Source organism: Pelodiscus sinensis, chromosome 18 (genome assembly GCF_052426305.1).
Source record: "Pelodiscus sinensis isolate ZL-2025 chromosome 18, ASM5242630v1, whole genome shotgun sequence".
Classification (NCBI taxonomy): Eukaryota; Metazoa; Chordata; order Testudines; family Trionychidae; genus Pelodiscus; species Pelodiscus sinensis.
This window is the reverse complement of record NC_143069.1, coordinates 3,240,407-3,255,861: the sequence shown is the minus strand read 5'-3', so window position 1 is coordinate 3,255,861 and position 15,455 is coordinate 3,240,407. Positions and strand designations below refer to the sequence as shown.

The following is a 15,455-nucleotide window of genomic DNA, read 5'->3' as shown; positions in this document are numbered from 1 at the left end:
GGCCAAGTGTTGTGTGTTCAAGATCTAAGATACGTGAGGCACCAGTAGACACCAAGGACAAGTTCTGCCTCTAACTTTATTACGCACAAAATAATAAAGAGAAGCAACGCAACATTACATCGATCTATTGCAATAAATGGGACAGTTGGCACAGACAATATAACACCACCGACCCATTGGACACTACTCCAGATAGTTAACATTAAGGGTGTGAATATACATGTACTTATTTCTATACATCGCACGCAGTTCCACCGTTAGCAGCCCTACGATCGTCAGACGAGAGTCGCAGCCGCTGTCTTTCTCCATGCGTAGAGGTGTCTACAATTCGGTGGCCGATATGAACCGGTCCAACTGCTGGTTGCAGCGAGTAAGGTCGTGGGAACCCTTCCCCCATGCCTCACAGGCTATATCTAGACTGCAGCTATTTTCGGAAGAACCTTTTTTTTCGGTAGAGATCTTCCAGAAAAACTTCTTCTGAAAACACATCGAAAAAGCGATCTGCTTTTTAGGAAGAAAGCGTCTACACTGAATGGACGCTCTCTCATATGTAGGCTGTGATTGTTATGGACGGAGCGGCCACCAGGGCACCTTTGGTTTTTCCTCTTTCCTCTTCTTCTGAAAGAACTCCCTCTTCCCCGTCCACATGCCTTTTTCCGAAAGAGCTCTTTCAGAACAAGGCTTCTTCTTCGTAGAAAGAGGATTACCAATGCCGGAAAAACCCTTCTGTTCTTTTGATTTACTTTCGGAAGAATGCGATTGCAGTGTGGACATAACTCAGGTTGTGTCAGAAAAACAGCTGTAATACCTTCTGTAATACCCTCAGGCTGTGTCTAGACTGGCCAATTTTTCCAGAAAATCAGCCGCTTTTCCGGAAAAACTTGCCAGCTGTCTACACTGGCCGCTTGAATTTCCGCAAAAGCACTGACGATCTCATGTAAGATTGTCAGTGTTTCTGCAAAACTACTATGCTGCTCCCGTTTGGGCAAAAGTCCTTTTGCGCTAAACTTTTGCGCAAAAGGGCTAGTGTAGACAGCTCAGATTTGTTTTCCACAAAAAAGCCCCAATCGCGAAAATGGCCATCGGGGCTTTTTTGCGCAAAAGCGCGTCTAGATTGGCACGGACGCTTTTCTGCAAAAAGTGCTTTTGCGGAAAAGCATCCATGCCAATCTAGACGCTCTGTTCCGAAAATGCTTTTAACGGAAAACTTTTAACGGAAAAGCATTTCCGGAAAATCATGCCAGTCTAGATGTAGCCTCACTGATTATTTTTTCTGCTCCTTACATTTAAATGAAGCTGCGATTATTTAAATCGTGGCTTCATTTCCCTCTGCCGATCAGCCTAATCTACATGGCTCCATCGATGGAACCATGTAGTTTAGACACACTCCAAGTGAGCAGACATGGTAAGGAGACAGACAAGGTAAGGAGACATGGTAAGATCAGCAGAGCGCGCGTTTCTCCTCTGGGCATGGCTTCAAAAGGATGGGGCTGGAGGTGGACAAGTTGCATTCCTATCCTCCTTTGTCTTCCTTAGGAAAGCATCATCAGAAGTTTCATCTCGTCAGCCCATTTTTTTACGAGTCCTCGGAGGCAGAGAACACTTCCCACGGTTCCTGCTAGAACTGCCTCACCCTTCCCCATGTTCCACACAATCCCACAAACATTTACATTGTTATTACAACAAATTCTCCTAACACCCAAAATTAATTCTACAAGGTTTATCCAGCCGATGGCAGGTAATTGTGACATCTATCAGAGTTCAGAGCAGCGGCTAACTCTGCCCACACTTTTGAATGGCACGTTGTAAGCAAAGTGATGCTCTTCAGATTGGAGACCTTGGACCAAAGCCTTTACAGAGGACTCTGTGAGAGTCATAAAAACCTAACTGCCAGACCAAAGGTCCATCTAGCCCAGTGTCCCGTCTCCTGACAGTGGCCGATGCCAGGTGCCTCAGAGGGAATGAACACAACAGGGAATCGTTAAGTGACCTATCCCTTCTCACCCATTTCCAGCTTCTGACAGAGTCTAGAGACACCATTCCTACCCATCCTAGCTAATAGCCATTGATGGACCCAACCGCCATGAATTTATCTAGCTTTTTTTTTAACCCTTTTATAGTCTTGGCCTTCAAGACATCCTCTGGCAAGGAGTTCCCCAGGTTGACTGTGTGCCGTGTGAAGAAAAACTTCCTTTGGTTTGTTTTAAACTTCCTACCTATTCATTTCATTGGGTGACCCCTGTTCATGTGTTATGGGAAGGAGTAAATAACTCGTTTATTCTTTGGGAAGGAGTAAATAACTCGTTGATTCGTTTGCCCCACACCAGTCATGATTTTATAGACCTCCATCATATCCTCCCTTAGTCATCTTTTCTAAGGTGAAAAGTCCCAGTCTTATTAATCTCTCTTCAAATAGCAGCTAGGGATGGAATAGTGTAGTTGATTAACCGATAAGCAAAAACTTATGGGTTAATGCTGTAGGCTACACGGATTTCCTCCCCCTGCCAGTAATATTTTCGCAGGCTGGCCAGCAACCTGGCTCAGGCCTAGCTTGCAATGGGTCCGGGACCTACCCCCACTGCAGCTCTGCATTTCAAATGTTATTAGGAGGTAAGCGGGCAGGAAGCCTGGCTCAGTTCTGGCTTGCACCGGGTTCAGATGCTCAGACTCTGCCCCCGAGGACAGAGCCTGCTGCCACCCCTGTATCAGAGGCAGCAGTGCAGGGCAGCAGGCATCTGGTCCGCGAGGGGAGCTGGTTTTTAACTGGCTCACCTCGCAGACCAGCTCCCGCCTGGCACCCCACGCTGCAGCCTCTGACGCAGAGGCAGCAATGCAGAGTGGCCGGGGGCTCCTCAGGAGTGAGACCAGAGCGCACTGGCTGCCGGTCCCGCTCCTGGGGACTATAGAATAGTCGAGTAACCAATAAGAATTCACGAGCTGACAACTAGTCAATTAACTGATATTTAACATCCTTAGTGGCAGCCGTTCCAAACCCCTCCTCATTCTTGTTGCTCTTTTCTGAACCTTTTCCAATGCCAAGGTATCTTTTCTGAGATGAGGCGACCACATCTGCAGGCTGTGGGCATCCCATGGATTAAGAGAGAGGCAATAAAATATTCTCTGTCTTATTCTCTCTGGCTGTGTCTAGACTGGCAAGTTTTTCCGCAAAAGCTTTTGCGGAAAAACTTGCCAGCTGTCTACACTGGCCGCTTGAATTTCCACAAGAACACTGACTTCCTACTGTCTGAAATCAGTGTTTCCTGCGGAAATACTATGCTGCTTCCGTTCGGGCAAAAGTCCCTTTGAGCAGAGCTTTTGTGCAAAAGGGCCAGTGTAGACAGCTCAGATTTGTTTTGCGCAAAAAAGCCCCGATCGCGAAAATGGCGATCGGGGCTTTTTTGAGCAAAAGCATGTCTAGATTGGCACAGACACTTTCCACAAAAAGTGCTTTTGCGGAAAAGCGTCCGTGCCAATCTAGACGCTCTTTTCCGCAAATGCTTTTAACGGAAAACTTTTCCGTTAAAAGCATTTGTGGAAAATCACGCCAGTCTAGATGTAGCCTCTCTGTCCTGGGGAGGGACATCTCGAAGTGACCATCTGACAGCCACTCCACATGGCCTCCGTTCCACGTCAAGGGACATAGCCACGTGACAGTCTCCTCGGTGGTTTCACTGACCAGCTGGGCCATGGAGACGCTTCAGAAATAAAGAACCCACACATGCCAGGCTGAGAGCTTTTTATTTACATCGGCCGATTTTTACAGCTTCCTGTTAGATTTCAGGACAAGCGCGGCCCCTCACCTTCGGACACGTGCCGGCCATGCTAATCTGCCCGCGTCACCCTGAAGCACAGACCTTACAGCGCACTCGCTTCTTGGGATCAGCTCCCGTGTTAACGTCCATTCTGTTAAGCAGCAGCTGTGCGAGGCTTTTGTGACTGCTGGGAGCCAGGCTCTCTGAGATCTGGGTCATTAATTCGACCGAGGCTTGCTGAGCCGTATTGTCAGCACCCAAACGGACCCTTCTGGGCATCGGATTTCACATCCCCTCATTTGGACAAGCCAGGGCCCCTCAGTAACCAACCAGCCCCACTCATGGAGCTGCCAACCGCAGGGGAGTGGCTCAGCCCCCCTGCTTCTGAGAGAAGGGAGGGGTTCACGCCGAGGGCAGCTCTATCTGGATATCAGGCAGCAGGCTGCAGCTGGTGATGATGTCCATCTTGTCGGCCACGGCGCGCAAGTCATCCAGAACGAGGCGGATGTGGTGCGAGGCGCCGATGATGCCGCTCTGCGAGGCGCTGAGCTGCGCCGTCAGGCCGGCGAGCTCCTTGGTGGCCGTGTGGTACACCTGCTTGATGGCGCAGCTGACGTCGCCGTGCAAGCGGGCGTTGCTCTCCGCCAGCTTCTGCTGCAGCAGGGTGCTGTAGCGGCCCTGGGGCTGGAGGCGGAGGGCGGGTTTCTCTTCTACTCCCACAGGAGACCGCGGCTCCTCCTTCCTGAGGACGATCAAGGGAGGCAGGTCCAGGTCAACTAGCTGAGACTTGGCTTCGGGCCCCGATGGGCTCCCTTCGTCTTCGTCGTCGGTCTCCGACGCTTCCCCCAAGACTTTCACCCCAGAGAGGCTGGGACAGGGGCCCTGGGGAACGGATGACAGATACACTTCTTCATCAGAGTCCGTCTCCGACGCTTCCCCTTGAATCACCGTTCTGCACTGGGGAGCCGCCATCCTGGGACTTCACGGACCTGCAAAACCAAAGCCAGCTCGGTCACAGCAATAGAGGGGAAACCGCAACTACAGAGAGTAGCCTGGGATGGTCGATGGGTCCCAGGAACCCGGAGGAAGCGGACAAGAGGTGGGGAAGTTCCAAGGGGGAGTGGCAAGGCAGGCCTTTAGCTGAGAGCTACAGGCCCAGCCGGTAGCCAGCCAGGAGAGAGGTGGTGAATGACCCCAAGTGCGGGACAAACGGCATGATGGATTCCAGGACAGGACAGAAAACGGCCACAAGCAAAGTCCTGTCTCTCTTCCCTCTGGAGACTCTCCCATTTCGCAGGGACATCCCTCCCCTCCCCAAAGCCTCCGCCCCAGCCCCTCCCCCAGAAAACACCCTGCTTTCCCCACAATCCCCTCCCCACCCAGCCCCCTCCTCCCCTACCCCAAAGCACCCCTACATCCCAGGGCCCCCATACTTCCCTCCACACCCGTTACCCCCTCCCCTGTAAGCCCCTCCACCTACCCCAGCCGTCCCCCCAAACTCCCCACTCCTCTATGGCCCCCTCATAGCGCCCCCCACTCCCCTCCCCCAGGGCCCCCCATAGCCCCCCCCAGGGCCCCTCCCCCAGGGCCCCCCCCCAGCGCCCCCCATTTCCCCTCCCCCAGGGCCCCCCATAGCGCCCCCCATTTCCCCTCCCCCAGGGCCCCCCAGGGCCTCCCATTTCCCCTCATGCCCCTCCCCCAGGGCCCCCCCACGCACCCCACAGCGCCCCCCAGGAGCCCCCGCCCTCCGAGCCGCCAGCCCCGCCCCCACCCACTTCTCTCTGCTGCCGGCGGACCAGAAAGGGCCCAGGCGACGTTCCGGTCACATGACCCAGCCGCAGGCCGGTCACATGATCCGTCACGAGGCTTCCAATCCCGGAAGTCGGGACCCGGGCCATGGCGGACTCGCCCCTCTTCCAGGCGCTGCACATGGAGATGGCGCATGCGCTGTGCGCGGTGAGCGGGCGGGTGGGAGTCAGCGGCGCGGCGGGGCGGGGCGGGCAGGGGCGGTGGGGGCGGGGCTGTGTCCCAGGGGGCGGGGCTCTGGCAGGGGCCGGGTGCAGTGGGGGCGTGGCTATGTGACAGAGGGCGGGGCTCTAGGGCAAGATTTGGGTGCAGTGGGGGCGTGGCTATGTGACAGGGGGCGGGGCTCTATGGCAGGGGCTGGGTACAATGGGGGCGGAGCTATGTGACAGGGGGCGGGGCTCTATGGCAGGGGCTGGGTACAATGGGGGCGGAGCTATGTGACAGGGCGGGACTCTATGGCAGGGGCTGGGTACAATGGGGGGCGGAGCTATGTGACAGGGGGCGGGGCTCTATGGCAGGGGCTGGGTACAATGGGGGCGGAGCTATGTGACAGGGGGCGGGGCTCTATGGCAGGGGCTGGGTACAATGGGGGCGGAGCTATGTGACAGGGCGGGACTCTATGGCAGGGGCTGGGTACAATGGGGGGCGGAGCTATGTGACAGGGGGCGGGGCTCTATGGCAGGGGCTGGGTACAATGGGGCGGAGCTATGTGACAGGGGGCGGGGCTCTATGGCAGGGGCTGGGTGCAGTGGGGGCGTGGCTATGTGACAGGGGGTGGGGCTCTATGGCAGGGGCTGGGTACAATGGGGGCGTGGCTATGTGACAGGGGGCGGGGCTCTATGGCAGGGGCTGGGTGCAGCAGGGGCGTGGCTATGTGACAGGGGGTGGGGCTCTATGGCAGGGGCTGGGTACAATGGGGGCGGGGCTATGTGACAGGGGCCGGGGCTCTATGGCAGGGGCTGGGTGCCATGGGGGTCAAGGCACCCCACGGCACCCATGCAAGCCCCTCCCACCCAGGCCCTGCATGTCACACCTAGCCAACTCCCCAGCAGCCCCCTACCACACACTGAATTCCTCCTTTCTGCTCCCATCCCACACCTGGGGAGGGCCACAAAGTCCATTAGTCCCAGGCCCCCAGGAGAGCTAATACAGCCCTGGGCCTCGGCACCCCTCCCCCCCCCCAGTGGGAGAGCATATCTGGGGGGAGGGGAGGTTCCTTCTCACTGGGGCGCCAGGTCAGTGAGGGTTGTGGGGTTTTTTTCTTTTCCCTTGCATGTGACCCCCACCCCCAAAAAGGTTCCCCACCCCTGCCTGAGGGAATGGGGCCAGGGCAGTTCTCCAACCTTCTAGCACTAGAGTCCGAGAGCAGCACGTTCCCGCTACCCCACCCCACCCTATCCCACTCGTCAGCATCAGCTTCCCCGTGCTCCGTCCTGCATGTGGCTCCCGTCCCACAGACCTGCTCCCACCCTTCTGCCCCCAAGGCAGGGCTGTGGGGCTAGGTTAATCCCAGCGCCCGGGGAACGGCTCCTGAGCACTGGCCCCATGCTGAGCATTTCCATCTGTGGTGTTTGACAGGACCAGGAGAAAGGTCTCAGCGCCCTGGAGGGAGTGGGTTTCCGAGTGGGCCAAGGACTCTCGGAGAGGTGAGTGCGAGCACAGGAGGGGAGGGGCGATAGCAGCGTTCCCTGTAAGCCGTGCACTTGTGCGGCCACTCTGCTGATCAGCAGCGCACCCACAGCTGGCTTTTTATTCGTATGGGTGGTGCACAGACCTCGGTGCACATAACATTATTCCACACACAGATGGCAAAGATTAAAGGGAACACTGAATGGGACGTTCGTGAAATTGACAGTGGGGGAGGAAGCTTGCCACATTGGACAGCTCAGCAGAAGCAACTCCCAGTACAAAGTGGTCCCCGTGCACCGGGAGATAGCATCTGAAATGGAGCCCGATGGCCATTGGGGGGGCGGGGAGGGCTCGGGGGGTGCTAGGACATAGCAGGGGACTTGCAGTTGGATTCATTTCTCATTTTGGCACCATTTGCTCTGGGTTCCCCCTGCGTGGCCTGTCTGTGGAGCCGGGCGCGGATACCAAAGCTAGCACCCTCGTCTGCATATAAAAGCAGGTAGCCACAGATTTGCAGGGTAAAACAGTAGCATCCACCTCCGTAGCCACAAAAATGAGCTGCAGACACCCGCATTCGCACGTGGGAACGTGCACCACCAGTAGAAACAAAACTCCCGGCTGTGGGCCTCTTCTGACCAGCTGGAACAGCATCTGCATCTCTCCTGAGCTGCCGCACAAGCACACAGCTTACAGGGAACGCTGTTGTTGGTCCTTCCTGAAGTGGACGCCTGTAGGTTTGCAGGGCTCTGCCTGTCTGCCTTCCTGCCCTCGGGGCAGCAGAATGAGCGGGGGAGTCTGTTGGTGTCACTGATGGGAGGAGTTTTGGATGCTGGGCAAGGCTGGGGTGGCCGATGCGGCGGGGGATGCGTCCTGGCAGCGTGCGTGAGAGGACCCGAAGGGGGTGCGTGTGTGATTTCAGAGCCGAATGCTCGGGGACACCAAGAGACAGAAAGCGGAGGAGCGGCTTTGAAAATGTTTAGCCCGTCTGTTTCCATGGGTCCGTTAAAGGAAAAACACGTCCAAACGCAGGACAGGTTCAGCCCTCCCCCCCTTTGCATGTGCTGCAGGGGATCCCGGGCCCAGCCCTGAGTAAATCCATCTGTCAGCTACGTCCGCATGCTGGAGGAGTAAGGGAGCTAGGCCCGGTGTCCACGCCCCACGGCTCTGAGCGGCGTCTCAGCTCCGGGTTCGCCCTCCCCCCGGGGCGATCGCGCTGTCTGAGGCGGTAGGACCCGTTCAGAGTGACAGTGACCAGCGTGTCCCCCATCGGCTGCAGGCTGACAAAGGAGATGCCGTCTTTCAAGGACGAGCTGGACGTCGTGAAGTTCCTCTGCAAGGATCTGTGGATCAACGTCTTCAAGAAGCAGGTTGACAATCTGCGCACCAACCATCAGGTAAGGGCGGGGCTGCTCCTGGCGAGGGGGACGCTCTCCCACGGGGGGGGGGGGTGCCCAGGCACGTCGCTGTTCCTGCTGCCCCCTCCTTCCCCCCGCCACGGGAAGGCGATACGTGGCTGGAGCGCCAATGCAAGCTCCCCGCTGCAGGAGGCGGCGGCCCACCGGCAAGATGGCCACGGACCACCCTTGGGGACCACTGGTTTGGTGGCAGGAAGTGGCTTCCCCCTGCACTCAGGTCGGGGTCTTGGCATTGCTTGAGCTTGTGGCAGTCAAGGGAGGATTTCTTAGCCGGTTGCTGGTGCGGGGAGGGGCGTGTGTGTCTCCCGCGCTGTGCCGGGGCGCCCTGCTCCATGCTGCTCCCGTATCTGCCACGTGGCCTCGTCTGTCTCACGAGCCTCGTCCTTGTGGTTCTGAAACCTCTTGTGTCGAGTCCCGAACCCACAGCTCCCTCGTTCCCCCAGGGAACCTACATGCTGCAGGACAATCAGTTCCTCCCCCTAAGCCAGCTGTCCAACGGGAAGCAGTACCTGGAGGAGGCCCCCAAGGTAAGCGCAGCGAGGAGACGCCCTCCAGCTCCGCTTTGTCAGGGACACAGGAGAGGCGCCGCGCGGGGACCTCCCTGGGGCTCTGTCGGCACCGCAGGCCTTCGTCCGCACTCAGGTCCCCACGGTGAAACCCGGCGGCGGAAAGTCCTCCAGGACGTGCTGTGTTCCCGCCTCCGGTCAGGCGCCGCCGGCTGTCTCGCGAGCCCGGAATCACAACCACAGAATCACAGGAGATTAGGGTCGGGCGGGCCTGCCAGCCAGGCTGGGGGCCGTCGCCCTGGGGCCCTGCCGTTCCAAAGGGCCCGGTTGCTGCTGCTAGTGGAGGTGCTGATGGCTAGTGCCCTTAGCCCCGCCCCTTCCATCTGAGGCCCGCCCCTTCCATCGGAGGCCCCGCCCCTTCCATCCGAGGTCCCGCCCCTTTCTGGGAACACCGAGCCAGAGCCCTCCCTCCACCAGCAATTCTATTGTCCCCCTTGGGTCTCGTGGCTGTTGGAGCCAATTCCACCCTGGCAAACCCGATCCGGCCCGTGTGCTGCTATTTGCCCGTCCCGCCCTAGCTAGACGGGGCTGACTCGCTCTAGAACAGGGGCTAACCGCTGCCGTTTTGTTGCCCACCCCTGAGCTAGAGAGTCCCAGTTCGATCCCCCTCAATCCAGGGCAGGTATCGCGACTCCCGAAGGCCCCCTCGGGCAGAACTGACCGACTCTGCCTTCCCTGTAGTTTCTCGCCTTTACATGTGGCCTTGTGAAGGGAGCTCTCTCCAACTTGGGCTTCGACAGCACAGTGACGGCTGAGGTGACGGCGATGCCCTCCAGTAAGTAGGGAGCCTCTGCATGGGGCAGGGGATGTGTGGGGGGGGCTGAGATCTCTCCTCGCTTTTCCCTAGGGAAAGGGGAGCAGCTAGCACCCTCCTTCCTTGCCCCTCAGGGTCCTGGGGAGCCGTGGGCCACAGCATGATCTGCTGGGCACCGTTCGGCTGTTACAGCGCGGCGGCGGCAGCTGTTCGGGGGCCTTAGAATCATAGAATCATAGAATAATAGGACTGGAAGGGACCTCGAGAGGTCATCGAGTCCAGCCCCCCGCCCTCAAGGCAGGACCAAGCTCCGTCTACACCATCCCTGACAGATGTCTATCTAACCTGTTCTTAAATATCTCCAGAGAGGGAGATTCCACAACCTCCCTTGGCAATTTATTCCAATATTTGACCACCCTGACAGTTAGGAATTTTTTCCTAATGTCCAATCTAAACCTCCCCTGCTGCACTTTAAGCCCATTACTCCTTGTCCTGTCCTCAGAAACCAAGAGGAACAAATTTTCTCCTTCCTCCTTGTGACACCCTTTTAGATATTTGAAAACCACTATCATGTCCCCCCTTATCATGTCCTTGAGTGGGATCAATGGGGCAGAAGGTCTGAGCCCAGTTTTTGGCCCTTGTCACAAAGCTGTCATCACCCCTGGCCCCAGGTGGATCCCCTGGCCGGCAATGTTCCCTCCCATTTTTTCCACCCATGTGCGGAATGCATTTTGTTCTGTGCACCGAGGCAAGTGTGGCTGTGCACCACCAAGAGAAACAAAAAAACTAAGCTGTGGGTGCATTGCGGGCGACATTGGAATCTCTCTGGAGTGGCCGGCCGAGGGCTTGGCTTGCAGGGAATATTGCTGGCTAGTGCCGTTCTGGACAGGGGTCCAGGAAGGAGCAGACCCCTCAGGCTGAAGGCTCTGGAGGCGGAGGCGTTGGAGGAAGAGGTTTTGCTACCGGCTCTGCAGTACAGAGTGGTGTGCGAGGGCGCCCAACCTTCCCCCTGCTCTTCAGACAGGAGGCGTCTGGGAATGTGTCCAGGGAAACTGAGGCCCAGGGATTTGAGCTCATGGTTCAGTATGAGGTGGGGATGCGTGGAGGAGGCCAGGACAGCAATTTCCCAGGCACATTTCCCAGGGTCTCAGCCACGAGATCTCGCTTTTTCTGGGTCCTCTCCTGCATGAAAACAGAAGTTTGTATCCAGATATAGAAGAACGGCCAGGCTGGGTCAGAGCAAAGGCCCATCCAGCCCAGTGTCCTGTCGGCCAAAAGTGGCCAGTGCCAGGGGCCCCAGAGGGAGTGAACCGAACAGGGAATCATCAAGGGATCTCTCCCCATCAACCATTCCCCACCTCTGACAAAGAGAGGGTAGGGACACCATTCCTACCACCCTGGCTATTAGCCAGTGGACCTCTCCTCCAGGAAGGAATCTAGCTCTTTTTTGACCCCTGGTAAAGTCCTGGCCTTCGCAACATCCTCCGGCGAGGAGTTCCACAGGTTGACTGTGCGCTGCATGAAGAAAAACTTCCTTTGCTTTGTTTTAAACCTGCTGCCTATTCACTGCACATGGTGACTCCTAGATCTTACGTTATGGGAACAAGTCAATAACTTTTCCCTTATTCACTTTCTCCACACCAGTCATGCTTTTATAGACCTCTCTCCTATCCCCCCTTAGGCTATGTCTAGACTGCAGGCTTCTTTCGGAAGAAGCTTTTCCGGAAGACATCTTCCGAAAAAACTTCTTCCGAAAGAGAGCATCCACACAGCAAAAGCGCATCGAAAAAGCCATCTGCTTTTTCTGACAGAGAGCATCCACACTGAATGGAGGCTACAGAATCATAGAACCATAGAGCTGGAAGAGACCTCAGAAGGCCTTCGAGTCCAGCCCCCTGCTCTAGGCAGGACCAATCCCAACTAAATCAACCCGGCCAGGGCTTTGTCAAGCTGAGACTTAAACACCTCTAGGGATGGAGATTCCACCACTTCCCTAGGGAACCCAGCCCAGCGCTTCACCACCCTCCTAGGGAAATAGTTTTTCCTAATATCCAACCTGGACCTCTCCCACCACAACTTGAAACCATTGCTCCTTGTTCTGCCATCTGTCACCACTGTGACCAGCCTCTCTCCAGCTTCTATCTCGCATGTAAGCTGTGATTGCTATGGCCACCAGAGCACCTGTGCTTTTACTTCTTTCCTCTTGTTTAGAAAGAAATCCCTCTTCCCCATCCTCACACACTTTCTTCTGAAAGAGCTCTTTCGGGAAAGGGTTTTTTCCTCGTAGAAAGAGGTTTACCCATGTCAGAAAAACCCCTCGGTTCTTTTGAATTTTTCCCAAAAGAACGCGATGGCTGTGTGGACGTAAGTGACATTTTTTCAGAATAACGCCCGTTTTTCTGAAAAATCTCTGCCGTGTAGCCATACGCGTAGTCTCCTTTTTCAAGTCCCAAGTCTTTTTCATCTCTCTTCCGATGGGACCTGTGCTCCAAACCCCTCCTCATTTTTGTTGCCCTTTTCTCAAGTTTTTCCAATGCTAAGATATCGGTTTTGAGATGAGATGACCACATCTGTAGGCAGGACTCAAGATTTATACAGTCCCATGGATTTAGATAAGGGCAATAAAATATTCTCCGTCTTATTCTCTGTCCCTTTTTTAATGATTCCCAACTTTCTGTTGGCTTTTTGGACGGCCGCTGCACACGGCAGGGATGTGTGCAGAGAACGCCAAGCTCTCTCTTTCGAGTGGTCATCGTGAATTGAGTCCCCCTCGTTTTGCACGTGTGGGTGGGATTATGCTTTCCCAAGGCCTGCGTGGGATGCTCAGGGCTTTCTTTTTCTCCCAGGTAAATTTCAAGTGGTGATTCAGAAATCCTGACCTGGCGCCGGTGGCTGGGAACGGGTGGAAGAGAGACGGCGGAGCAGGCGCCAGCCCTGTTTCAGTAGAGCTGGTTTCTGGGTACCGGGACGTCCTCGTTTTGCAATAAAGCGCGTTTGATTTTCGTTCGTCTGTGCTGACCTTTCTGTAGCCACCCAGCTCCTGTCGGGCGGGCGTTCGGGGGCTGGCGTTCTGGTGCTACGGACGTGAAGGAGCTTGAGCTGATGGGCTGTGTAGAGTAGCCGTGCCTCTCCGTCTGAGAGTGACCCTGCGGTGACCTGAGGCTTGGGTGTGATTCTCAGATCTCTGGGTAAGCAGAAGAACATAAGAGCAGCCAGACTGGGTCAGACCAAAGGTCCAACTAGCCCAGTGTCCTGTCGGCCGACAGTGGCCAGTGCCAGGGGCCCCAGAGCGAGTGAAAAGAACAGGGAACCATCAAGTGATCCCTCCCCATCAACCATTCCCCACCTCTGACTAACAGAGGTAGGGACACCATTCCTACCATCCTGGCTAATAGCTATTGATGGACCTAGCCTCCAGGAATTTATCTAACTCTTTTTTGACCTCTGTTAAAGTCCTGGCCCTCACCACATCCTCTGGCAAGGAGTTCCACAGGTTAACTGTGCATTTTGTGGGCAGAAAAACTTCTTTTGGTTTGTTTTAAACCTGCTGTCTATTCATTTCCTTGGGTGACCCCTCCTTCTTCTATGGTGGGAACAAGTCAATAACTTTTCCTCATTCACTTTCTCCACACCAGTCATGATTTTATGGACCTCTGTCCTATCCCCCCTTAGTCTCCTCTTTTCCAAGCTGAAAAGAGCCTCTTTTTAAGAGACTCTGAGTCCCCTGCTGATCCTGGACTCCAGGCGGCGCTTCCGCATTGAAATGTACAAGAGCCCCAGTGGAACGCCACCTCTGCGCCCTCCCACAGAGGTGGAGCTGGGTGGAGGACTGGCTTTTAAGCTGGCTCCCTCCAGCACCCCCTTCTCTCCCCCCCCCCCCCCGCTGCCTCTTTCTGATAGAGGCAGCAAGGGTGGAGGGAAGCGACAAGTCGATGAGCGTGTCGACTCTCTAAGAAGCTTGCTTATCGGATAGTCTATTAGTCGCTTCCCTCCCTCCTTGTCCAGCCCACCTGCCCCAGTGGCTAATGGGTTTGGCAGGGGGCGCCCCTGGGCCCGAGAACGCGGGGGAGTCAAGGGTTTCCCCTTCAAACCCTGATGAGTCTGAGCTGGAGGAAGAGGCCAGTCCCTGCCCAATTCGTCAAGACTCCAGGCCGGCCACAGGCGCCGACTCGGTGGGTGCTCAGCCACACCCCATCCTGGGAAGGCGAGGACGTGGGTGTGGGACGCCGCTTACCCTGCTGTGGGTCTGTAGGTGACGCGACTCAATCCGTCACCCCGAGGCAGTGTGGCCTAATGGCCAGAGTCGCTTGGTTGCAGGGCAGCACAGCCCAACGGCCAGTCGGTCGTGTAGCTCCTGGGTTACAGGGCAGCACGGCCTAATGGCCAGAGTCGAAGGAGTTGGGGGAACCGCCCTGGTAGGGACCCAGGCCCACCCTACTCCACCAGGCCCCGACCCAGGCCCCTGTCAGTGGGGGAGTGACCCACCCCTCCCTCAGCAAGGGATCCCACCGCAGCATGCGGAGCTCACTCAGGTGGGAGCGACCCCTCGGTCACTTCCTACCCGTTCTGGCATTGGGATGAGCCACGTACGTGGTTTCCGGGCCCTCAGGTTCCACAGCACCAGGCTCCCCCGAGGCTCCACTGCTTCTGGAGCTTTGATGCCACCTCCCAGGTCTCTGGCTGGGTCGCTCCTCTCCAACATCCAGCCCGGACTGAGCTGCGCTGCTCCCTTTTATACTGCCCCAGCACTTGGAGCATGCCCAGTTGGAATGGAGGGGCGGGACTTCCTTTAACCCCCTCTGTCCCAGTGTGGGGCATGCACACCCTGTCACAGCAGGCACCCGCAGAAAAAAACCACAGTGGGTGCCCACCCCCGCCCATCAGAGCTGTGTGACGGCGCCACAGATCAGCGGTGTGGCAGCTGGGGGCGGGTGGAGAGCAGCAGGCAGGCGGGGGCCTCGGCGGAGGGGTTGCAGTATTGGTTCTCATAGCCAGGTAAGGAAATGTTTTGCAGTGTCTGCGGGGCTTCCCAAAGCAGGTTTCACCCGCAAATACCAGCAGGCAAGCTTGGCAGTTACTTACCGCAGCTTCGTTACACCCCATTTCACACCCCAGCCCCATTCCCAGGGCCGAGAACCAGGAAAAGCCCAAAGTAAAGCTCCAAGCCTCGTTCGGATACTTGCTCTCGGGGAGATTGCAAGTCTGACTGATGGACACACTTCGGGGGGAGCTGTGTTAGCCGGTTTCAGCAAAACCGATCTGGAGTCACCTGGCACCGGAAAGGCTAATCCCTGTATTTATCTCGTTGGGCTGGAACCCAGCTTTGTCAGATGCGTGAATACTTTGTGCCATTATCGAAGTCACAGAGGAAAACACTGAATAGGAATGGACAGACCCCCCCCTTCGTGAGGCCCTTCCGGCCGGACAGCGAACCACTCTCGGGGAACCGTTATCCAACCAGTCACGTGTCCACCTTATAGTCGCTCCACCTCGCTTGTATTTCCCTAGTTTGTTCGGGAGACGTTCACGCGAG

General features: G+C 56.5%; 2 protein-coding genes across 4 annotated transcripts; one reads left to right on the top strand and one right to left on the bottom strand.

Annotated features, from left to right (window-relative positions):
* Positions 1-3,721: 3,721 nt before the first annotated feature.
* On the bottom strand, positions 3,722-5,664 carry BLOC1S3 (biogenesis of lysosomal organelles complex 1 subunit 3). Of its 2 annotated transcripts, none has more exons than XM_075915407.2 (2): positions 5,528-5,664; positions 3,722-4,741 (listed from the first exon to the last, which is right to left on the bottom strand). In XM_075915407.2, the coding sequence occupies exon 2, from the start codon at positions 4,722-4,724 to the stop codon at positions 4,155-4,157; it is 570 nt and encodes a 189-aa protein (XP_075771522.2). In that variant the 5' UTR covers positions 4,725-4,741; positions 5,528-5,664; the 3' UTR covers positions 3,722-4,154. The 2 variants fall into 2 exon arrangements, with proteins under 2 accessions (XP_075771522.2, XP_075771523.2); XM_075915408.2 differs by lacking the exon at positions 5,528-5,664 and adding an exon at positions 5,470-5,488.
* TRAPPC6A (trafficking protein particle complex subunit 6A) lies at positions 5,578-12,925 on the top strand. 2 transcript variants are annotated; one of them, XM_075915409.2, is made up of 7 exons: positions 5,578-5,708; positions 7,137-7,204; positions 8,464-8,581; positions 8,732-8,819; positions 9,046-9,129; positions 9,850-9,943; positions 12,769-12,925. In XM_075915409.2, exons 1-6 carry the CDS (start codon positions 5,649-5,651, stop codon positions 9,921-9,923), a joined length of 492 nt encoding a protein of 163 aa, XP_075771524.2. In that variant the 5' UTR covers positions 5,578-5,648; the 3' UTR covers positions 9,924-9,943; positions 12,769-12,925. The 2 variants fall into 2 exon arrangements, with proteins under 2 accessions (XP_075771524.2, XP_075771525.2); XM_075915410.2 differs by lacking the exon at positions 8,732-8,819.
* The last annotated feature ends 2,530 nt before the right edge of the window (positions 12,926-15,455 follow it).

Bases quoted from the DNA above. Each gene is read 5' to 3' on its own strand.
- BLOC1S3 (XM_075915407.2), bottom strand. From the start codon at position 4,724: ATGGCGGCTCCCCAGTGCAGAACGGTGATTCAAGGGGAAGCGTCGGAG.
- TRAPPC6A (XM_075915409.2), top strand. From the start codon at position 5,649: ATGGCGGACTCGCCCCTCTTCCAGGCGCTGCACATGGAGATGGCGCAT. The intron at 7,205-8,463 runs GTGAGTGCGAGC...CATCGGCTGCAG, and splicing joins GGCCAAGGACTCTCGGAGAG to GCTGACAAAGGAGATGCCGT. The intron at 9,130-9,849 runs GTAAGCGCAGCG...CCTTCCCTGTAG, and splicing joins ACCTGGAGGAGGCCCCCAAG to TTTCTCGCCTTTACATGTGG.